Source organism: Cherax quadricarinatus, chromosome 54, assembly GCF_038502225.1.
Source record: "Cherax quadricarinatus isolate ZL_2023a chromosome 54, ASM3850222v1, whole genome shotgun sequence".
In the NCBI taxonomy this organism is placed as follows: domain Eukaryota; kingdom Metazoa; phylum Arthropoda; class Malacostraca; order Decapoda; family Parastacidae; genus Cherax; species Cherax quadricarinatus.
The window spans coordinates 865033-889434 of NC_091345.1; the positions used below are offsets into that span (position 1 = coordinate 865033).

At 40.4% G+C, this 24402-nt stretch overlaps 1 protein-coding gene across 7 annotated transcripts in view; it reads left to right on the forward strand.

Moving 5' to 3' along the window:
- The window catches only part of LOC128699108 (uncharacterized), a 49185-nt gene that overhangs the window by 15684 nt on the left and 9099 nt on the right, over nt 1-24402 (forward strand). For all 7 annotated transcript variants that reach the window (XR_011393488.1, XR_011393489.1, XR_011393490.1 and 4 more), the window contains exons 2-3: nt 13865-13965; nt 20203-20374. Coding sequence is in view for 1 of the 7 variants with exons in the window: in XM_053791626.2 (XP_053647601.1) it covers nt 13865-13965; nt 20203-20374 (273 nt within the window). In the remaining 6 variants the exon portion in view is untranslated. The remainder of the gene's footprint in view (nt 1-13864; nt 13966-20202; nt 20375-24402) is intronic.

The following is a 24402-nucleotide window of genomic DNA, read 5'->3' on the forward strand; positions in this document are numbered from 1 at the left end:
GCCTGTCACACTTGTTTCACAATCCCGAGTCATCAATGCTTCACTAGAGTAAAACAAAAGGCTGCATGAAAGTCAAAGTTGATAATTGATTTTTTTTTGATTCAGAAAAAACAAAAAAAAACTTTTTCATAGAAGATATTAGCTTGATCAGAGCAATTGGGAAGCACCCAAAAGGTCCTTGATTTAAGGTCTGGGTGGAACATGATGTATGGCTTTGGTTTCCTGAACCCACTGCCTCCTCTTGATAAGCACTAAAATATTCTGCTTTTAAAAGTAATTTGCACAAAGAATTGTCAACCGATTCTTAGGTAATTGGATTTTTTTGTGGCATCACTTACAAAATCAAGCTTTCATTAGCATTAAAGACCTGCTATGGCAAACAATTCCCTCTGTGTTATTTTGCTTTAATTGAGCAAGATATTTGGTCGTGGGCCTAGTGATCAGCTGAGGCTCAGTCTTCCAGAATTTTTACATTATGCTGCCAGTCATAAAAGTATATATTTGTTAAATTAACCCCATCATATAACAGGGCTGTCACTTAACATGTTTTCTTATGCACATGTAGTTGGTCTTTCCATGGGTAATACCTTCCTGTTGATAATTGTCAGTCCAGAAAATAAGGCTTGCTTCTATCATTACAGTATGGTCACAAACAACTGACAGCCCTTAGCACCACCTGATCTATTTCATTCATCACTGTTCCTGCACTCTTCCTCAATATTCTGCACTCATAGACTTTTCACCTGAAAAAAAATATATTGATACCAGGTATACCAAGGCATAAACTATCATGACCATCTGTCATTTTCAACAAGTTTAATTACAACTCTTACTTACATCAGCAGCTTAACTCTTGCAAACTGTTCTATCATTTGGGAGGTACAGTAGAGAACCCTTTCCTGAGTTCCAAATTCCAAAAGTTTTCAGTGTTGACATGATGCTCCACAAATGGATTGTGTATTGGAGTGGATTCATCAGCATCAGAGTGAGTATATGCTGCTTAATGGAATGCTGATCATGAGACAATCAAAAATCTATCAGGATGAACTGAATATTGAAGGTAACTGAATATTCAGCAGCTGGTTACAAAAATTTAAGAAAAGTCATGGCATTAAATGTTTAAAGATTACTGGTGATAAAGCTTCTGCTGATCACAAAGCAGCAGAGAAATTCATTGATGCATTTACCAAAATTGTTGCTGATGAAAATCTAACAGCAGAACAAATCTACTATGTTGATGAGACATCATCGCTGTTTTGGCATTATTGCCCCAGAAAAATATTGACTACAGCTGATAGAGAACTTCTATAGGAATCAAGGATGCCAGGGACATATTAACTGTGCTGGGATGTGCTAATGCAACAGGCACTTACAGGTCTCCCTCAACATTCACGAGGGTTAGGGGATCAAGAGCCTTGCAAATGTTGAAAAATTGCGAATATTTGATGCCTCAATATATTATAGGGAAATATAATACAATGTTGGCAAGAACCAAGTCAAGCAGGCTGTTTCCTCTAGTTGGCTCTGTCACAGACTGTTTTTAAAAGCAATCCTGAACTGTATCAAGAAAGTCACTAGACTCAAGATTTCCTGTCACATTGTTCCAGTCAGTTTGTCTAAAGTTTAAATCTCCTATTAGCACAACATTTTCATATCTAGACGCCTTATGAATTTCATCCCATAGCAGCCTACCACACTCCCTATCAAGGTTTGGGGGCCTATAAATCACACCCAAAATTAATTTTACATGATCTTTGAGAAACTGTAGCCAAACAGATTGTGTCCAATGTTTCTAATGTTTTATCTTGTCTAACACAACAATTTAAATAATCTCTGACAAACATCACCACTCCACCACCCTTCCTGTTGACCCTATCAGTGTGGAATAGTTTATAACCCTGTATGTTGCACTCAGAAGGCATTTCTCTATCTTTCAAGTTGAACCAGGTCTCCGTTATAGCAATAATATCTGTATTACCTGCACTTGCACTTGCAGTTATTACCCTACCTCCCCTCCCCACTCATAATGACTTCCTGGCACTCCTCAACTCTCTGAAGACAACCTTCTCCTGTATTATTCTCACTGAAGCCTTGCTTAAGTAAAGTTTATTTCTTTGTAAAGGTTACAATTTGTAATTACAATTTTGATTTGCTATGTACAAAGATAGCCATTATCATGCCAAGGCATTTTGGGCAAACTAATCCTAATATATAGTAACTAATTAAAACTAGATGAGAAATAGTACATAGTAACTATACTTAAAACTAGACAAAAAATAGTGGTTAACTGTTTTACAATATTATTTAAACTTTATACAAGTGAGAGGTAGTAAGGTGGAGTAGGGTTCGGTAAGATCTTGAAATTGCATACAAACTATACCTTACAAGTACGTAATGGCGCAGGTGGTAATATTTTATGGATTGGCAGAATTAAAAGCCAGGAGGTCACATAATAAAACTAATTAGCAGGTGTTTTAGCTGATTTGGTTAATATTGTGAGATAAGATGATTTTTTTTTTTTAGCAAAGTCCTAAATTTATAAGCTGTCAGAGGATCCTTGACCTGTTCTGGTAGCGAGTTCCAGATCTTCGGGCCTTTTATGTGCATAGCGTTCTTGCATAGTGAGAGACTGACTTGAGGGATGTTGAAAAGTGCCTTATGCCTTGTATTGTGGCTGTACATTATTATTGATTATTATTATTATTATTATTTATTTATTAATTATTATTTATTATTATTTATTATTATTTATTATTATTATTATTTATTATTTATTATTATTATTATTATTATTTATTTATTAATTATTATTTATTATTATTTATTATTATTTATTATTATTATTATTTATTATTTATTATTATTATTTATTATTTATTATTATTATTTATTATTTATTATTATTTATTATTATTTATTATTATTTATTATTATTATTATTATTATTATTATTATTATTTTTTTTTTTTTTTTTTTATTATCACACCGGCCGATTCCCACCAAGGCAGGGTGGCCCGAAAAAGAAAAACTTTCACCATCATTCACTCCATCACTGTCTTGCCAGAAGGGTGCTTTACACTACAGTTTTTAAACTGCAACATTAACACCCCTCCTTCAGAGTGCAGGCACTGTACTTCCCATCTCCAGGACTCAAGTCCGGCCTGCCGGTTTCCCTGAATCCCTTCATAAATGTTACTTTGCTCACACTCCAACAGCACGTCAAGTATTAAAAACCATTTGTCTCCATTCACTCCTATCAAACACGCTCACGCATGCCTGCTGGAAGTCCAAGCCCCTCGCACACAAAACCTCCTTTACCCCCTCCCTCCAACCCTTCCTAGGCCGACCCCTACCCCGCCTTCCTTCCACTACAGACTGATACACTCTTGAAGTCATTCTGTTTCGCTCCATTCTCTCTACATGTCCGAACCACCTCAACAACCCTTCCTCAGCCCTCTGGACAACAGTTTTGGTAATCCCGCACGTCCTCCTAACTTCCAAACTACGAATTCTCTGCATTATATTCACACCACACATTGCCCTCAGACATGACATCTCCACTGCCTCCAGCCTTCTCCTCGCTGCAACATTCATCACCCACGCTTCACACCCATATAAGAGCGTTGGTAAAACTATACTCTCATACATTCCCCTCTTTGCCTCCAAGGACAAAGTTCTTTGTCTCCACAGACTCCTAAGTGCACCACTCACTCTTTTTCCCTCATCAATTCTATGATTCACCTCATCTTTCATAGACCCATCCGCTGACACGTCCACTCCCAAATATCTGAATACGTTCACCTCCTCCATACTCTCTCCCTCCAATCTGATATTCAATCTTTCATCACCTAATCTTTTTGTTATCCTCATAACCTTACTCTTTCCTGTATTCACCTTTAATTTTCTTCTTTTGCACACCCTACCAAATTCATCCACCAATCTCTGCAACTTCTCTTCAGAATCTCCCAAGAGCACAGTGTCATCGGCAAAGAGCAGCTGTGACAACTCCCACTTTGTGTGTGATTCTTTATCTTTTAACTCCACGCCTCTTGCCAAGACCCTCGCATTTACTTCTCTTACAACCCCATCTATAAATATATTAAACAACCACGGTGACATCACACATCCTTGTCTAAGGCCTACTTTTACTGGGAAAAAATTTCCCTCTTTCCTACATACTCTAACTTGAGCCTCACTATCCTCGTAAAAACTCTTCACTGCTTTCAGTAACCTACCTCCTACACCATACACTTGCAACATCTGCCACATTGCCCCCCTATCCACCCTGTCATACGCCTTTTCCAAATCCATAAATGCCACAAAGACCTCTTTAGCCTTATCTAAATACTGTTCACTTATATGTTTCACTGTAAACACCTGGTCCACACACCCCCTACCTTATTATTATTATTATTATTATTATTATTATTATTATTTCTGCTACTCCTACTAATTATATAGCTACAGCATTTTGAAGTTAAAATTCTGATGTTAAATGTATCATACAGTAAGTACAGTGGACCCCCGACGTACGATGTCCCCAACCTATGTTAACCCTTAAACAGTCCAAACGTATATATACGTTCACTCGCGTAGCGCCCCAAATTTTTTGAGAGAAAAAAAATTGTCTTTTTTTAATAGAAAAAAGAGCATATGGTACCCAGGCATCCCCAATTATTTTAATATGGTGCACAGTGAGTGCGCACACCCATTCTCTCATGTCTAGATGACTCAGGCTTATTGTGGCAATGTTGAATGAATGACAAAGAAAACGTATATATACATTTGGGGCGCTACGCACGTGAACGTATATATACGTTTGGACCGTTTAAGGGTTAAAACTGACCTACGATGCTTTTCAGCATAAAAATTTGACTCCGACGTACGTTGAAAAACCCGACCTACAGCATTCGTCCGGTACCGCGTCGACATGTATGTCCGCCTGAGCGTGCCTCAGCTGGCCTGCCTATAGCACTGTCAGCTGCTGCTGCTCCTGTAGCACCATTGTTGGTGTAGATTATCAAGAATACCGAGAAACAATTAACCCCAGAGGGTTAGCCACCCAGGATAACCCAAAAATGTCAGTGTGTCATTGAGGACTGTAACTTATTTCCATTGGGGTCCTTAATCTTCAAATTCAAAGTTTATTCTCTATAAGGATTACAATGCTGAGTTTACAGAATTTGGTTATTGTGTGGTTTACATGTAGTAAAATAATTACAGAGTGTACCACTAGAACACCTAGCATGCCTAGGCATTTTGGGCAGACTTAAATTAAATCTTAAGTTTAAAATATTACAAAATTATGAGGTAAGTTGGTATTATGGCTAAGTGACTAAATACTAGTTTGTGAGTTTAGCAATGTGAATGCTTTTGTTTTGGCACTATACATAGTTTCAGTATTGGAGTATCACAGGCCAACTTATGACTAGTTAAGATTCATTATTTTGAGATTGAGGTTGATATTTCTGTTTATGGTCAAATGGGTGAGCGAGTGTAAGTGTTAACCACCAGGTGGTATTCGTGTAATTAGTTGACAGGGTGTATCAGGAAGTTAAGATGTTTTCTGATGGTAGTTTTGAAGGTGATGAATGTGTCTGCAGTTTTAGAATTTTCAGGTAAGGTGTTCCAGATTTTAGGGCCTTTGACATACATTGAATTTTTGTAAAGGTTTAGTTGGACACGGGGAATGTCAGAGATGTTTGTGTCTGGTGTTGTGCCTGTGGGTTCTGTCGCAACTATCAAGAAAGCGTTTTAGGTCAAGGTTAATATTGGAATTTAAGGTCCTGTAGATGTAGATTGCACAGTAGTAAGTGTGGATGTACTGAACAGGGAGTAAGTTTAGATCTATGAAGAGTGAGGGGGTGTGTTGCCAGGGATGGGATTTATTGATTATTCTTACTGTGGCTTTTTGTTGGGTTATTATTGGCTTTAGGTGTGTTGCTGCAGTTGAACCCCAAGCACAGATAGCATAGGTGAGGTATGGATATATAAGTGAATGGTATAGTGTGAGAAGGGCAGTTTGCGGCACGTAGTATCATATCTTGGAGAGGATCCCAACCGTTTTGGATACTTTTTTTGGTTATGTGTTGGATATGGGTGCTGAAGTTCAGGTTGTTGTCGAGGTATAGGCCTAGGAATTTGCCCTCATTATGCCTGGCAATTAGAGTGTTGTCGATCTTAATGTTAATTTGCGCATCTACTGCTCTGCTACCAAACATAATGTAGTAGGTTTTGTCAGTGTTAAGCGTAAGTTTATTGGCTGTCATCCAAGTCGATATTTTGATCAGCTCCTCATTAACAATGGTGTTGAGGGTGGCAAGATTAGGGTGAGAGATGACATAAGTCATGTCGTCAGCAAAGAGAATGGGGTTCAGGTGTTGAGATACGTTTGGAAGATCATTGATGTATATGAGGAAGAGCAGGGGACCAAGGACACTTCCCTGCGGAACTCCAGTATCAAGTGGCTGTGATAGTGAGGCTCAAGTTAGAGTATGTAGGAAAGAGGGAAATTTTTTCCCAGTAAAAGTAGGCCTTAGACAAGGATGTGTGATGTCACCGTGGTTGTTTAATATATTTATAGATGGGGTTGTAAGAGAAGTAAATGCGAGGGTCTTGGCAAGAGGCGTGGAGTTAAAAGATAAAGAATCACACACAAAGTGGGAGTTGTCACAGCTGCTCTTTGCTGATGACACTGTGCTCTTGGGAGATTCTGAAGAGAAGTTGCAGAGATTGGTGGATGAATTTGGTAGGGTGTGTAAAAGAAGAAAATTAAAGGTGAATACAGGAAAGAGTAAGGTTATGAGGATAACAAAAAGATTAGGTGATGAAAGATTGAATATCAGATTGGAGGGAGAGAGTATGGAGGAGGTGAACGTATTCAGATATTTGGGAGTGGACGTGTCAGCAGATGGGTCTATGAAAGATGAGGTGAATCATAGAATTGATGAGGGAAAAAGAGTGAGTGGTGCACTTAGGAGTCTGTGGAGACAAAGAACTTTGTCCTTGGAGGCAAAGAGGGGAATGTATGAGAGTATAGTTTTACCAACGCTCTTATATGGGTGTGAAGCGTGGGTGATGAATGTTGCAGCGAGGAGAAGGCTGGAGGCAGTGGAGATGTCATGTCTGAGGGCAATGTGTGGTGTGAATATAATGCAGAGAATTCGTAGTTTGGAAGTTAGGAGGAGGTGCGGGATTACCAAAACTGTTGTCCAGAGGGCTGAGGAAGGGTTGTTGAGGTGGTTCGGACATGTAGAGAGAATGGAGCGAAACAGAATGACTTCAAGAGTGTATCAGTCTGTAGTGGAAGGAAGGCGGGGTAGGGGTCGGCCTAGGAAGGGTTGGAGGGAGGGGGTAAAGGAGGTTTTGTGTGCGAGGGGCTTGGACTTCCAGCAGGCATGCGTGAGCGTGTTTGATAGGAGTGAATGGAGACAAATGGTTTTTAATACTTGACGTGCTGTTGGAGTGTGAGCAAAGTAACATTTATGAAGGGATTCAGGGAAACCGGCAGGCCGGACTTGAGTCCTGGAGATGGGAAGTACAGTGCCTGCACTCTGAAGGAGGGGTGTTAATGTTGCAGTTTAAAAACTGTAGTGTAAAGCACCCTTCTGGCAAGACAGTGATGGAGTGAATGATGGTGAAAGTTTTTCTTTTTCGGGCCACCCTGCCTTGGTGGGAATCGGCCGGTGTGATAATAAAAATAAAAATACTGATACCTATTAGTAAGGTAAGATTTGAAAAATGCTAGCGCATGGCCTCTTAAACCATAATGGTCAAGTTTGTGGAGTAGGATGCCATGGTCTACTGTGTCAAAAGCTTTTCTTAGGTCAAAAATTCCTAGTGGATATTCCTTATTTTCCAATGCTGTGTAAAGCAGATCTAGCATTTTTATGATTGCATCGTTAGTGCTTTTATTTTTCCTGAATCCAAATTGGCAGGGGTTGAGTATGTTTTGTGCCGTTATAAATGAGTATAGTCTCCTGTGCACGAGTTTCTCAAAGATTTTGGATAGCAATGGTAAGTTTGATATTGGCCTATAGTTGTTTAAATCTGTAGGGTCACCACCTTTATGTATTGGTGTAACCCTTGCCGTCTTGAGTAGTTTCGGGAAGGTGCTAGTTTCTAGTGACTTGTTAAAAAGTACAGTGGACCCCCGCATAACGATCACCTCCGAATATGACCAATTATTTAAGTGTATTTATGTAAGTGCGTTTGTACGTGTATGTTTGGGGGTCTGAAATGGACTAATCTACTTCACAATATTCCTTATGGGAACAAATTCGGTCAGTACTGGCACCTGAACATACTTCTGGAGAGAAAAAATATCGTTAACCGGGGGTCCACTGTAATGAGATAGCATGCGAGAGGACATGGGCTGCTCTCTTGTACAATAATGGTGGGACATGAGACAGATTCCCTGAGTTATTTTTAAGTGACTTTATAATCTCGGTGGCTTCCGTGGGCTCAGTTGGAGCAAGATAGAAGGAATTTGGGAAATTCCCATCTAGGTAGTCCCCGGCATGGGCATTGGTACGTGGGATTTTATTGGCGAGATTAGAACCTATGGTTGAGAAGAAGTCGTTTATCTTGTTAGCTGTGTCAGTGGGATGCAGTGGTGTTTCATTAGGTTTAGTTTGGACAATATTCTTGTTTTTTTTTAGTTTGTGGGTCCCTAGAATCTGAGTGTTTTCCAGGTCTTTTTTATATCTCCTCTTGTGTCAGTGAATCTACTGGAGTAGTATAGCTGTTTGGCTTTCTTTATTACTTTGGTGAGGACTGATGAATAGTGTTTAAGAATATCTGTGTATTAGGCCCTGTCTATATTGCTTTTCATATTGGTGTTTCTTATCAATGGATTTCAGAATGGTGCTGGTTAGCCATGGGCAACCAAGCCATTTGTTTGTGATCTGTTTTGTTTTTATAGGACAATGTTTGTTGTATAGTCTAAGTAATTTGTTAAGAAAAATGTCTGTCCAGTCATCAATACCATTGGCCTTGGAGAATTCTGTGGGCCAGTCAACAGTCTCTAGGTCAGCTGTGAACTTCCTTATTGAGGCCTCATCATGGAGTCTAAATGAAACTTTGTTGTATTCAAGTGGTGGTTTACTAATGTTTGTCAAGAGGAATGTAGGGTAGTGGTCTGTAGTGCTATCTGTGATTATCCCTGATTTAAGGGGGGCTAATATATTGGTCCATATGTGGTCTATTATGGTTGCACTTGTTTCAGTGAACCTGGTTGGTTTAGTTATTGTTGGTATGAGAAGTGTGTTGTTCATATTGTTGATGAAATCAGTTACAGGCTGATCATCTAGTAAGCCAAGGTTGATGTTGAAGTCTCCAGCTAAGAGAAGGTGGTGCTTATTCATTTGTCTGTTTGTTATTAGTTCCTTTAATTTCTCACTGAAATTTGGGATGTTTGTGTGGGGTATCCGGTAAATGGCACCGATTGTTATAGGCGTCTTAAGGTTTTTTACAGTAAAATTAGCAAAAATGTATTCTCCATATTCATCACTAAAGCAAGTGGTGCTAATACAAGATAATTGGTTAGAGTTAAAGATTGCAATACCACCCCCAACTTGGTATGGTCTGCAGTTGTGGATTGCTGTGTATCCTGGTAGAGGGTAGATATCTATTGTGTCCTGCTTAAGCCAGGTCTCAGTAAGAATAATGCAGGAGAAGGGTGTCTTTAGTGATTCAAGGAGTGCCAGGAGGTCATCATAGTGTTTGCTTAAGGACCTGATGTTGTAGTTAAGTACTGATAGACTTTTAGCATTGTTTAGGATAGTGCTGGCTTGTGATGCTGTGTAGTAAAGGCAGTTACTTTCCAATAGGTTTTGATTGGGTGTCAGATTATGGAGGTTTAGATCAGGGTCAACGTGATCAATCATCTTCTAGGTTTAAATTATGGTTATTTATATCCTGAGTTGTGTGTTGAGCTTTAGTACTGATATCTGTAGTGGTGGGAAGTTTGGACAAGTATATAGCTATAGCATTTTGGTCATGTAGAGTATAGTCACTAATACACATAATGGAGTTGGTGTTGTCTATGTGTTGTGCTGGAATGAGCTAAAGTACAACTAGGTATAAACTAATAATATAAAAAAACAAATTAAAAATAGCACAAGACTCTCACTTGTAATTGCACTAAGGTCTAATGTAATGACTTTGGTATAGTCTATGTATTGAGCTAGAATGAGCTATAGTACAACTAGGTTTAATCTAATAATATAAAAATACAAATTAAAAATAGCACCAGACTCTCACTAGTAATTACAGTATGGTCTAATATAATGAATTTGGTATTGACTATGTATTGAGCTAGAATGAGCTATAGTACAACCGAGTTTAATCTAATGATATAAAAAAGGCACAAGACTCTCAATTGTAATTGCACTAAGGTGTTATATAAGTTGTTTACAAGAATTAGAGTATAACTAGATTTAAATTGACAAGATAAAATATACAAGTTAAGGTAGCAAAAGAATAAGAAAAAAAAAAAGTAGAAAAAAAAAATGAGGTAGTTGGTACTAGTTAGCAAAAGATAGTTAAGGGCCTTGAACACTAATATAATTGAAATATACACTAATTGCACACACAATATAGTCACTAAGATATGAAAACAATCTTAGAGTAGGACTTATGATATGAACTTATAATATAAAAATACAAATTGAAATGGTACTTGCAATTGCACTAGGGTCTGGTATAGGTTGTTGACAAGATCAAGAGTATAACTAGATTTAAATTGAAAAAATAAAATTCACAAATTAGAGTACGAAAGAATAATAAGTAAAAAATAACAATGGCAATGTCTTGGTTATAATATGATAGTAAGATGGTAGACAGGTACACAGGTACAAAGGATAATATAAAGGTTGGAGTTGAATATACAAACTTGGAAATTTGGCAACAAAATGTTATGGGAAGTATAAAATAATGATTGATGTACAAAAGTAAAATTGACTGGTAGTAAATATGGTGTTTAATAAAATTTTAGTAAGTAATAATGATAACAAAACAAGTTAAGGTAAGGTTAAGGTAATTAGACAAGTAATGGTTATTAAATGATGTCAAAAATGTTAAGAGTAAATTGTATTGATAATAAAAATGGTAATTATTAATTTTAGTAAGTAATATCAATTGATAGTATTTAAAAAATATGAGGTAGTAATATGGACAGAGATAGTATCAATTTAGCTAATATTTAAGCAAACAATAGTAAATAAGAAAATTAGATAAGGTGACTTATGCTTACTAGTAAAATCACAAAATGAGGTAGTTGATTATTTAATTACTAAGAGATTGTACTACGAAATTTGAACAATTATGGAGCAAAACATACACTACATTACGTAGGCTTTTAGGTTAGACATTTAGTTATTCTCTGTAAGATCAGTATCCCTGAGAAATCGTGATAGATCATTCTCGTTCGTGATTGTGTACAGTTGACCTACATTTGTTTTCCTAACTAGAATTTTCCCATCCGTGTGAAGCATTGGTGTATTGTCATTATTCTCCTGCTTAAGTTTTCTGACTATACAGGAGGTTCTGAAGTTTTTTGGTGAGACACTCGTTTATGTATACCTCTTTCATTACTTTAATAGATGCAATAATTAAGTCTTTTTTCCTGTCATGTGAGTGGAATCTAAGCATAACACTTTTTCTACCATGGGATCCTAGTAACCTGGCTTCTTTTATTTCTGACTCTGGTACAATAGCACTAGTTTGGTCCTTTATGATCTGCAGAGTAATTTCTTTACTGTTCGTTTGGTTCATATCACTGGGAAAAAGTGGACTGTTTGGTCCTTTATGATCTGCAGAGTAATTTCTTTACTGTTCGTTTGGTTCATATCACTGGGAAGAAGTGGACTGTTAACTATTACTGCGTCCGATAGTTTATCTTGTTCAGTTTTATCTTCTTGGAGAGCAAAGTAGTCACTGAACTGGTTGTCTAAGTTGTTCTTCCATTCTTTTACTGCTTCTTCAACCTTTGTATTAAGAGATATTATTTGTTGAGTATGGCTATCTATGACTGTTTGGATGGTCTTGTCACAGTTAGTCATTCCTGGTGTTGATAACTTTTGTTCAAGACTGAGGATTTTGTTCTCGAGTTGTCATCCTGGTGTCTTGTTTTGTTAGTGTCTCTCGAAGATTCATATTTTCAATAACTAAGGTGGAGATGCATGTCTTTAGGGTATCTGGATCGTTGGTCATACCTGAGAGACTACTTGGTAGGTTGAATCCTGGGAAGAGAGGGGTGGATGGGCTGGTGGCAGCCGTGTTTGTTGTTATTGTTGTGGTGTCGCCTTGAGCGGTGGTGAGTGAGGTGGTTGCTGGGCCGGCGTCCTCCTGGCTACACTTGTTGAATAGTTGATTTTTCGGTGTTTTCTTGCTGGCCTTAGTGCTGTTTCCTCTTAGATTGCGCCTCATAATACTACAGGAATTGTTGTAGTTAAGAAGAAGTTGTAGTTATACAAAGCTTAGGGTTACGTTGTTCGGCTGGCAGCGGGATGTTGCTTTCGGTTTGTGGGCAGTCTTCCTTTGATCTCTATTATTTTCGATTTGTAGGTTTCACTGTTGGTAATCTTTGGTCATTCTTGGTGCTACGTTGGGTAGTGCAGTTTCGCTTGTAACTAAGTCATCATAGGAGCATTGGTGGCTATGATAGTTGGAGAAAAGTACGGAGCTTGGAGGTCGCTGCTGCCGCTGCTGCTGCCGATGGCATTCTTGTCTCCCAGGATGCGACCCACACAAGTCGACTAACACCCAGGTGAACAGGAAAAAATGCCTGGAACTAGTGCTCATATTGGTGAATTTAAGGCCAGCAAAGGTTGGTTTGAGAGATTTAAGAATTGTAGTGGCATACACAATGTGATAAAGCCTGTTCTGGAAGAAAATGCCGAACAGGACCTACATTACTCAGCAAGAAGAGACACTCCCAGGACACAGTGTCTCATCAGTCATTGCTGCATCTTCAATAAAGGTGCCATTTATTCTTCATTTAGTAGAGTAGTACATGCACAATATATATTGTGCATGTACTACTCTACTATTGCGCATGTATTCTTTTCGTGTGTAGGAAAATGTATATTTCATATTTTTGGGTGTCTTGAATGGTTGAATTTGATTTCCATTATTTCTTATGGGGAAAATTAATTCGACTTACGATAATTTTGTCTTACAATGTGTTCTCAGGAACGGATTAATATCGTAAGTTGGGGGGTCCACTGTATGTCTGTAGATTGCAGTGTTATCTTCTCCAGTTTGGGCTTGTGTAAATAAATTTTAGGTAAATGAACTGGTAGGTTTTAACAAAAATTTATTATAAACCATTATTTTTTAACAAAATATAATGGTCTTTAACAGAACTTTGTCATAAAGTGAACTGAAGCAAAGTAGGTGTCTGTGTTTTCTGAGTGTTGGTACATACTCTGAAATTATTTCTGAAAGAATGTCACTTTCAATACAAATGGAGGTATTTGCACATTGGTGTTGCGTTATGTGTTATGTTGATCAAAGGTGTGTGTGTGTGACGTTGGTGTGGCGTGACATTGTAATATTGCTTTGAGGATTCTGTTCTATTCTCATGTGATGTAGTGTGTTATATTGATCAGAGGTATGTGTGTGTATGTGTGTGTGTGCTCTGTGGAGTATTATGGCTTGTTAATATTGATCAATGGTGTGAGAGCTCTGTTGGTGTGGTGTGACATTTTAAATTTACCTGAGATAAATATCTCAGGTAAATTTAAAATGTCACGCCACTGAGAAAAGCTAGAATGAAAAATCCTTAATATCAACTTCATTCAATTATTATATTATTTTTCTTAACTGTATCAGTAAAAGTAATAGGAAAGCATTTCCACAGGTTGCTGGACATTACTGTGAGTGGGACCTCTGTGGCAGTGAGCAGTACTGCTGTGGCGACAATCTTTGCTGCGATTATGTCTATAGTCTTTGGTATTTCTGGTGAGTTAACAGTTGTGTATAACTTTGTGCTTCTAGTGAGTTAATCTCTTGACTGTTTGACTTATTGGTACACAACTTCAATAACAAAATCATACAATGGGAACAAGTCAGCCATGTCTTAAATGAAACTAGCTGGGAAGATATCCTAAACAACACTGATTCGAACCTTTGCTTATAAAAAAGGAACTCCGTGGCTCTTGAGATCTGCTCAAGGCACATTCCATTAAGAAAAAGAGAAGGTGTAAACTAGAGAGATACGCTCCCTATACAGACAAAGGCGAAGAATCAGAGCTGCTGAGAGGGGCCAATATATCTGAAATGCAAAGGAAGGCACTGGTCATTGAAATGGCAAATATTGAACTTAAGCTGAAGGAATCTTAAAAGAATTGCAGGAACATGTAAAAGCCATAAAGGAAATTTAAGAAAGAAAACAACATCCATTATTGGAATACTGCGTAACCCTTAAACTGTCCAAAATTAGATCTTCGTTCGTGCACGTAGCACTCTGAACGTAGATCTACATCCGTTTTTACATGCTGTCTTATGTGAAAAAAAATAGATCTACATTCAGAGCGCTATGCGCATGAATGTAGATCTATGTTTGGACAGTTTAAGAGTTAAGCAAGATGGGACATACACAGATGACAGCCAAGAAATGAGTGAGATACTAAAGTCCCAATACGACTCAGTGTTCAGTGAGCCATTACCCAGACTAAGGGTCAACAATCCAAATGAATTCTTTATGACCGAGACCCAAAATATGGTCATCTCAAAAATCTCTGATATTATCCTAACACCACTAGACTTCGAAAAGGCAATAAATGACATGCCCATGCGCTCTGCCCCAGGCCCAGACTCATGGGACTCCATGTTCATTAAGAACTGCAAGAAGCCCCTGTCACGTGCCTTCAGCATTCTATGGAGAGGGCGCATAGACACGGGTCATCCCCCACACTCTAAAAACAACAGACATAGCCCCACTCTACAAAGGTGGCAGTAAAGCAATTGCAAAGAACCACATACCGATAGCACTAACATCCCATATAAAAATCTTTGAAAGGGTTCCAAGAAGCAAGATCGCCACCTACATAGATACCCATCAGTTACACAACCCAGGGCAGCATGTGTTTAGAGCAGGTATAATCATGGGTTTTGCGTGTGTATCCAGGCGGAGTATGGAGAGTATGGAGGAGGTGAACGTATTCAGATATTTGGGAGTGGACGTGTCAGCGGATGGGTCTATGAAAGATGAGGTGAATCATAGAATTGATGAGGGAAAAAGAGTGAGTGGTGCACTTAGGAGTCTGTGGAGACAAAGAACTTTGTCCTTGGAGGCAAAGAGGGGAATGTATGAGAGTATAGTTTTACCAACGCTCTTATATGGGTGTGAAGCGTGGGTGATGAATGTTGCAGCGAGGAGAAGGCTGGAGGCAGTGGAGATGTCATGTCTGAGGGCAATGTGTGGTGTGAATATAATGCAGAGAATTCGTAGTTTGGAAGTTAGGAGGAGGTGCGGGATTACCAAAACTGTTGTCCAGAGGGCTGAGGAAGGGTTGTTGAGGTGGTTCGGACATGTAGAGAGAATGGAGCGAAACAGAATGACTTCAAGAGTGTATCAGTCTGTAGTGGAAGGAAGGCGGGGTAGGGGTCGGCCTAGGAAAGGTTGGAGGGAGGGGGTAAAGGAGGTTTTGTGTGCGAGGGGCTTGGACTTCCAGCAGGCATGCATGAGCGTGTTTGATAGGAGTGAATGGAGACAAATGGTTTTTAATACTTGACGTGCTGTTGGAGTGTGAGCAAAGTAACATTTATGAAGGGATTCAGGGAAACCGGCAGGCCGGACTTGAGTCCTGGAGATGGGAAGTACAGTGCCTGCACTCTGAAGGAGGGGTGTTAATGTTGCAGTTTAAAAACTGTAGTGTAAAGCACCCTTCTGGCAAGACAGTGATGGAGTGAATGATGGTGAAAGTTTTTCTTTTTCGGGCCACCCTGCCTTGGTGGGAATCGGCCAGTGTGATAATAATAATAAATAATCCAGGCGGAGAATGAATAATAAGGCTTCGGAGGCTACTTACTTTATTTTGGTTCTTGGTACACAGGCAGTGTGTTTATTGCATATTGGCAATTCTTCTTAGTGTATGGAAGACTGGAGAAGGAGACAGATTGGATTATTTACTGTTTGGAAGGGGAATCCCCTTCCATCAACACCTCAGGTACCAATTGCTTTTCTGGGGTTACTTCTCTTCTCTGTTTCTTAATGCCACTAGGACCAGCTTGAGTCACTGGAGTCCTGTCTCGCAAAAAAAAACTGTCCAGAGAGCTCTGTTTCTGGCGTCTCTTTAAAACTTCCTTAAAATGGGCCAAAACTCTGTCACTGTACAAGTTGCTCATATGGCTTGCAACATCCTTCTCAGGGTGATGTTTCTCCATAAATATTCCCATCCTACCCCACATTTCAAAAATCTCCTTAATTTCTGAAGGCGCCTTCTTCCATCTCTCTTCCTCCTCCTCTGCAGCAAGATTCTGAGCTGCAATCTGTTGCTCTTCCTACTGAAGCTCTTGCAGCTCCTCAGTGGTTAGCTCTTGACTGTGGTCCTCCACCAACTCTTCCACATCCTCCAAACTCGCATCCAACTCCATGGAACTCCCCAGTGCGACAATAGAGTTCACAACTGACATAGGCTCATCAGGGGCTGCCTCAAACCTTTCAAAATCCCTCTTGTGGACACAATCTGGCCACAATTTTCTCCAAGCAGAGTTCAAAGTCCTGGTAGTCACTCCCTCCTAAGCCTTACCTATAAGGCTTATGCTGTGGAGAATACTGAATTGTTCTTTCCAAAAATCTCTTAGGGTCAAGTGAGTGTCTGAGGTCACATTAAAGCACCTTTCAAACATTGCTTTGGTGTAGAGATTTTTAAAGTTTGAAATGACTTGCTGGTCCATGGGCTGGAGGAGAGGAGTGGTATTCGGGGTATTCGTGATGAACCCAAACTCCTTCAGAATTAGGTCATCCAAGTTTGGAGGATGAGCAGGTGCATCATCCATTACTAGGAGGCACTTGAGATTCAATTTCTTTTCCAGGAGGTAATTCTTCACACTAGGGTCAAACACTTCATTGAACCACTCGACGAAAATGCCCCTTGTGACCCATGCCTTATTATTAGATCTCCAAAACACACACAATTTACTCTTCATAACATTGTTTTTCTTGAACACTGGGATTTTCAGAATGGTACACTAGTAACGGCTTAACTTTGAAATCCCCACTAGCATTAGCACAGAACACGAGCGTCAGCCTGTCCTTCATAGGCTTTTTTTTTTTTTTTTTTTTTACTTATTCACACACCACCCTCATTGCTGCCCATACCAACAAGCACACACACTCACCTGGCCACCACCCATCCTGAGCCACCGACACTGCCACCTAAACGGTCACCATCACACTGCCTCGTTGCTTCTGGAGTCCACCCTCCACACCCCTAAACTGCACAGCATCCACCTCCCAGCACCAGTCTCCAGCTCCTGCCCCCACCCTTCCACAATTTGCTCTTTACTTCCCACAACAGCAGCCCCCTAAGCCACACCTTTGATATACCCTTGAATACCTTTGAAGAGTTTCACTACCCCTTGGTCCCCCACCCCCAACACCAAACCTGCTTACCCCAACCACTCTAACCCCTCCTGTGTACACCTGAACCACTCTTAAGTTGCAACAATTAGGATAACCAGTGATGCACATCTCTGCTAGCAGAGATGTGGTTGAAGGATCTTTGATGCACATCACCACATCAATCTTTTTTTTTTTTTTTTGAGACTTTTTAAAGAAATTTGGTTGGCTTTTATTGGGGGTGTAATGAATGTAACCTTTTTTCCTATTGCTCTACTCTTCAGTTTACATGAATTTTGATTACACACCAGTTTAGGAACATAACTACCATATGAGACGGTCTGCTGTACAGGGGACCCTCGGCTATCAGCCATAATCCGTTCCAGAAGGTCAACCGATAACCGAAATGGCCAAAAACCGAATTAATATTTCCCATAAGAATTAATGGAAATACAATTAATCCGTTCCAGACAAAAATATTCACAAAAAAAATATTTTTTTTTTAACAATTATGTATTACGTACCTTTATTGAAGGCTAATGCTGGCTTCTGGAAGATACAGAAGAGGAAAGATGGAGGAGTTAGTGTTTGGAAGGGGAATCCCCCTCCATCACAAATCCAGCATCATTGGGGCCTGTAGTGTGCCGGATTACTGAGTTTGCCGGATTACAGAGTGGTTAGGTTAGAATACACTTAATAAAATTAACCAACTTGACTTGCACAAAGTTCATTGAACATCGGCAAAAATCGAACATTTCCGCTACTTTGAGCTCAATTTCAAGGTGCTTTTCATCATGAAAGCAATCAAAATCATGTCTATTTCTGTAATATATCTTCCATTCTATCAAATGAGTCCAAAAAAAAAACAATGAGAATACAATCATAAAAGCCATACGAAAATATACCGGTAAGCGGCCGCTAATGGCTGAGAAGTGAACTCCGCTATTTATGGTCTGATTTCTTTCATTTTTGGTGTACGTTAAAAAGTATCTTTCCATCATACATTGCCTAAGTTTCAATAAGATAACCCAACAAACAACTGAGAAAATAATATAATAATAATATTATTATTATTAACACAATGGCCGATTCCCACCAAGGCAGGGTGGCCCGAAAAAGAAAAAATTTTCACCATCATTCACTCCATCACTGTCTTGCCAGAAGGGTGCTTTACACTAGTTTTTAAACTGCAACATTAACACCCCTCCTTCAGAGTGCAGGCTCTGTACTTCCCATCTCCAGGACTCAAGTCCGGCCTGCCGGTTTCCTTGAATCCCTTCATAAATGTTACTTTGCTCACACTCCAACAGCACATCAAGTATTAAAAACCATTTGTCTCCATTCACTCCTATCAAACATGCTCACGCATGCCCGCTGGAAGTGAAATGTTTGGATGTATGAGCAGAAGCTTCCTCAGCCACCGAGAGACAAAGCCAATCTGAAGCACAAGCTGCCCCAGCTGGCAGAAGGACGCGTACAAAACCACCGATAACCGAGCGAACGGCCAATAACCGGGCGCCGATAACAGAGTTGGCCGATAACCAAACCGGCCAATATCCGGGGGTCCACTGTATATTATTATATGTATGTATTATATTGTTATTATTATATTATACAGTGGAGCCTCGGTTATTAGCCTTTCTGCTTATCAGTCAACTCCCTTATCAGCCGGTTTTTTGCCTTCTGGTTCTTGGCCATTATTTTGCTTATTGGCCGTATGAGATGCGTCACCCTGCCGCCGCCAGCCACTCACGTTAATCTGGGTGAGTGAGGAAGCTTCTGCTCATTCAGCCAAACATTTTGCTATAATCCATGGGCCCAAATAAAGTTCCTAGTAAAATTCTTTTGGTAAAGAGAGAAACACTATGGAATTTAAGAAAGAAGTTGTTGAAAAGTATGAGAGTGAAGGAGGACAAGAGAGGGGAGAATGTGCCTTCTTCAGTGATTCTATGATATGTATGATTCTGAAGCAGCAGAAGTCAATAACGGCTATAGCGCCAGCCAGCGATAGTGTAGCATTTACAGTGTAACATTAACAGTGTAGCAAGTAAGCTAAGCTATTAAGTGATAGAAAAAGACAACACGAAACTTAAGGGAGGGGTGAGCCATTTTTCAGTGATCTGGAAATTAAGATTGAAAAATTATGGAAAAAAAAAGTGTTTTCTTACTGAAAAATAGTGCAAAATTCTGGCAACATTTTGATGTAATCAGCTTGTTTCTATCATATTTCTAAGTATGTTTTTCATTAAATATACATACAATACTTACCTTAAAATACAGTTCCATTTACCCTTCCCTTTTGCAACTCTTGTATGATAACAGCAGTAAAGTGGTAAAACTTCCAAACATTGAAATCCAACAAAAATGTATAACACTGAAAAGAGAGTGTTGTATATGTGGGGGCCCTCCTGTACTAGTGTATATAAGAGTGATAGATGATTGTTTTGTATAGGAAAGCTGAGAGGGATTCAGCGAGCTATGGAGTAAAGGAACCGTGAATGTGAGGATGGGAAGAAAGGGGAACCGAGGTTAAAGAACAAGTGATGGACAAGATTTGTCAACCTAAGTGTGAATTACTTCACTCCACAATTGGTGGGGAAGACTCTGATGTACGTTTGCTAATACATTTTCAGGGTTGGAGTTGTGTTCCTGGTGTTGCTGTTGTCTGCCTGTGGTGGTCTGTTCAGATACTACTACAGACGCTGGAGCAGTGTGGGTAGCGGTCCTAATTATATTCCCTTCCCCACCAGTCCAGCATACACCTCACTTCCTACACACATCTCCAGCCAGGATCCTCTCTTTCAGGTATAAAAGTAGTAGGTATTGTTTTATACTCTACAGCACCTGTAACCTGAGAAATTATCACACTAAAATACATAATTCTGTATTTGTATATTTAAACAAATATTGGGATTAAGATGACTCACTGCATGTCTTTGTATGTGTGGCTTACTTGTGTAATTAATTATTTGTAGTTGCTTGTATTGTATCAGTTTGTAGTTACTTGTAATGCATATACAGTGGACCCCTGCCTAATGATATTATTTCAATCCAGAAGTCTGTTTGGGTGCTGTTATAGACCGAATTTGTTCCCTAAGAAATATTGTGAATTAGATTAGTCCGTTTCAGACCCCCAACAGTACACCTACAAAAGCATTTACAAAAATACACTTACATAATTGGTCGAGTTGGGAGCTGATCATTTGGCGGGGGTCCACTGTATTTGTAGTTTCCTGTAGTTAGCTGTAGTGCATTTGTAGTGCTTGTATGGCTACATCTTCTCTGTTTAGTTTGTTATATGTTAGTTTCCCTTGGTTGTAATACATGCTTTCTTCTCTTGGAGCCACATTGTAGTTTTCTACGCTATTTGAAGAGTAAAACATGGGTTTTACTGGGACTTGGTTTTATTTTTTGTAGAACTTTTTTAAGCTCTATGGGTCATTCCATGTCAGGTGGACCAGGGGTCCACACCTGACCATCTCCAATTTCAATAAAATTTTACATAAAGGTTCACATGTACAGTGGTACCTTGACTTCTGAGTTTAATTCGTTCCGTGACCAAGCTCGTAACTCAGTTTGCTCATGTATGAAATCAGTTTTCCTCATTGAAGTTAATTGAAATGCCATTAATCCGTTCAAGTCCCCAATTTTTTTGTTACGGGTTTTTAAATAAGAAAAATGTATTTGTAAATAAGAAATATTGTACAAGTCTCCCTCAACATTCGCGTTTTCAACTTTCGCGGGCTTCACACATTCGCGAATTCCCAACTGCCAAACTCCCAGCCTCCAAATTCCCAGCCTCCAAATCATATTTAAGTTTCCCGCCACCTGCGAGTCCCTACTACCCTCCCTCCGACCCCCGCAACTGGCAGCCAGCCCTCCCACCAGTGTGGCGAGTGTTTTGTTTCATTATTTGCTATTAAACTACAGTATAAATAATGTAAACCCATTCATGACTGCATATTGGAATGGCTATTTGGACAGGTATTAGACGGTGATATCATGTGTTTACTCTTGAACACAGCAAAGAATCAAACATTTCTGCTACTGCTAATAATAACAATAGTAATAATAATAATAATAATAAATGCGATAGAATTAAAGGAAATTGTACAAAAATGCGAGGGAGTGGTTGACACATCGTCAGTGTGGCTTTGTTTATGCTGGAGTGAGCATTAGTCTCCGTGCTCTTTCAAACATTTCACAAAAATTCATTGTGTTTGGTGCTTGTAGATTGAGTGCGACTGGAGTGGTAGAGGCAGTGGTAGAGGCAGTGGTAGAGGCAGTGGTAGAGGCAGTGGTAGAGGCAGTGGTAGAGGCAGCGGTAGAGGCAGCGGTAGAGGCAGCGGTAGAGGCAGCGGTAGAGGCAGCGGTAGAGGCAGCGGTAGAGGCAGCGGTAGAGGCAGCGGTAGAGGCAGCGGTAGAGGCAGCGGTAGAGGCAGCGGTAGAGGCAGCGGTAGAGGCAGCGGTAGAGGCAGCGGTAGAGGCAGCGGTAGAGGCAGCGGTAGAGGCAGCGGTAGAGGCAGCGGTAGAGGCAGCGGTAGAGGCAGCGGTAGAGGCAGCGGTAGAGGCAGCGGTAGAGGCAGCGGTAGAGGCAGCGGTAGAGGCAGCGGTAGAGGCAGCGGTAGAGGCAGCGGTAGAGGCAGCGGTAGAGGCAGCGGTAGAGGCAGCGGTAGAGGCAGCGGTAGAGGCAGCGGTAGAGGCAGCGGTAGAGGCAGCGGTAGAGGCAGCGGTAGAGGCAGCGGTAGAGGCAGCGGTAGAGGCAGCGGTAGAGGCAGCGGTTGAGGCAGCGGTTGAGGCAGCGGGCGAGGCAGCGGGCGAGGCAGCGGGCGAGGCAGCGGGCGAGGCAGCGGGCGAGGCAGCGGGCGAGGCAGCGGGCGAGGCAGCAGGCGAGGCAGCGGGCGAGGCAGTGGTATTTAATAACATACATGTTAATAATAATAATGTTAATATGTATTATTATTATTTATAACATGATATTAACCCGTAAACGGTCCAAGCAGATCTACGTTCACATGTGTAGTGCTAGAAAAGTAGATCTACTTTTTTTTTACATATTTTTAAATATAAAAAAAAAAAAGTAGATCAAAGTTTTTTTTACACATTTTCAAATGTAAAAAAACGAAAAGATCTACTTTTTTACATACTTTCAAATGTTGAAAAAACGTATATATACGTTTGGACCGTTTACGGGTTAAATACCACTGCCCCAACTGCTGCCTCCACCATTGCCTCAACCGCTGCCTCAACCCCTGCCTAAACCGCTGCCTCTACCAGCGCCTCAACCGCTGCCTCAACCACTGCCTCACCCACTGCCTCACCCACTGCCTCACCCACTGCCTCACCCACTGCCTCACCCACTGCCTCACCCACTGCCTCACCCACTGCCTCAACCATTTCCTCAACCACTGTCTCTATCACTCCAGTCACACTCAATCTACAAGCACCAAACGCAGTGAATTATTGTGAAATGTTTGGAAGAGCACAGAGACTAATGCTCACTCCAGCATAAACAAAGCCACACTGACGATGTGTCAACCAGTCCCTCGTATTTTTGTACAATTTCCTTCTTCAATTCTATCGCATTTATTGTTATTATTATTATTATTATTATTATTATTATTATTATTATTATTACTACTACTACTATTGTTATTATTATTATTATTATTATTATTATTACTATTATTGTTATTAGCAGTAGCAGAAATGTTTGATTCTTTGCTGTGTTCAAGAGTAAACACATGATGCCACCGTCCAATACCTGTCCAAATAGCCATTCCAATATGCAGTCATGAATGTGTTTACATTATTTATACTGTAGTTTAATAGCAAATAATGAACAAACAAAACACTCACCACACTGAGTGGTGAGAGGGCTGGCTGCCAGTTGTGGGGTTGGAGGGAGGGTAGTAGGGACTCTCAGTGGTGGAGGTAGTGGTATTTAATAACATGTTATTAAACCATAACATGTATGTATTTAGTACAATTTACGACATTTTCATGTATTTTATGATTGTTCATGGTTCAACAAGTTAAGGAAGCAGTATTGTATTATATTTCCCTACAAAATTTTGGGGCACCAAACATTAGCGATTTTTCAACATTCGCGAAGCTCTTGATCCCCTAACCCTCGCGAATGTTGAGGGAGACCTGTATACTTCACCCACCACCTTCACTACTCCACCCACCACCATCTTTACTACACCCACCACTCTCACTACTCCACCCACTACCATCTCTACTCCACCCACTACCATTTCTACTCCACCCACTACCATCTCTACTCCACCCACTACCATCTCTACTCCACCCACTACCATCTCTACTCCACCCACTACCATCTCTACTCCACCCACTACCATCTCTACTCCACCCACTACCATCTCTACTCCACCCACCACCATCTCTACTCCACCCACCACCATCTCTACTCCACCCACCACCATCTCTACTCCACCCACCACCATCTCTACTCCACCCACCACCATCTCTACTCCACCCACCACCATCTCTACTCCACCCACCACCATCTCTACTCCACCCACCACCATCTCTACTCCACCCACCACCATCTCTACTCCACCCACCACCATCTCTACTCCACCCACCACCATCTCTACTCCACCCACCACCATCTCTACTCCACCCACCACCATCTCTACTCCACCCACCACCATCTCTACTCCACCCACCACCATCTCTACTCCACCCACCACCTTCACTACTCCACCCACCTCCATCTCTACTACACCCACCACCCTCACTACTCCACTCACCACAATATCTACTCCATCCACCATTATCACTACTTCATCCACTACCCTCACTAC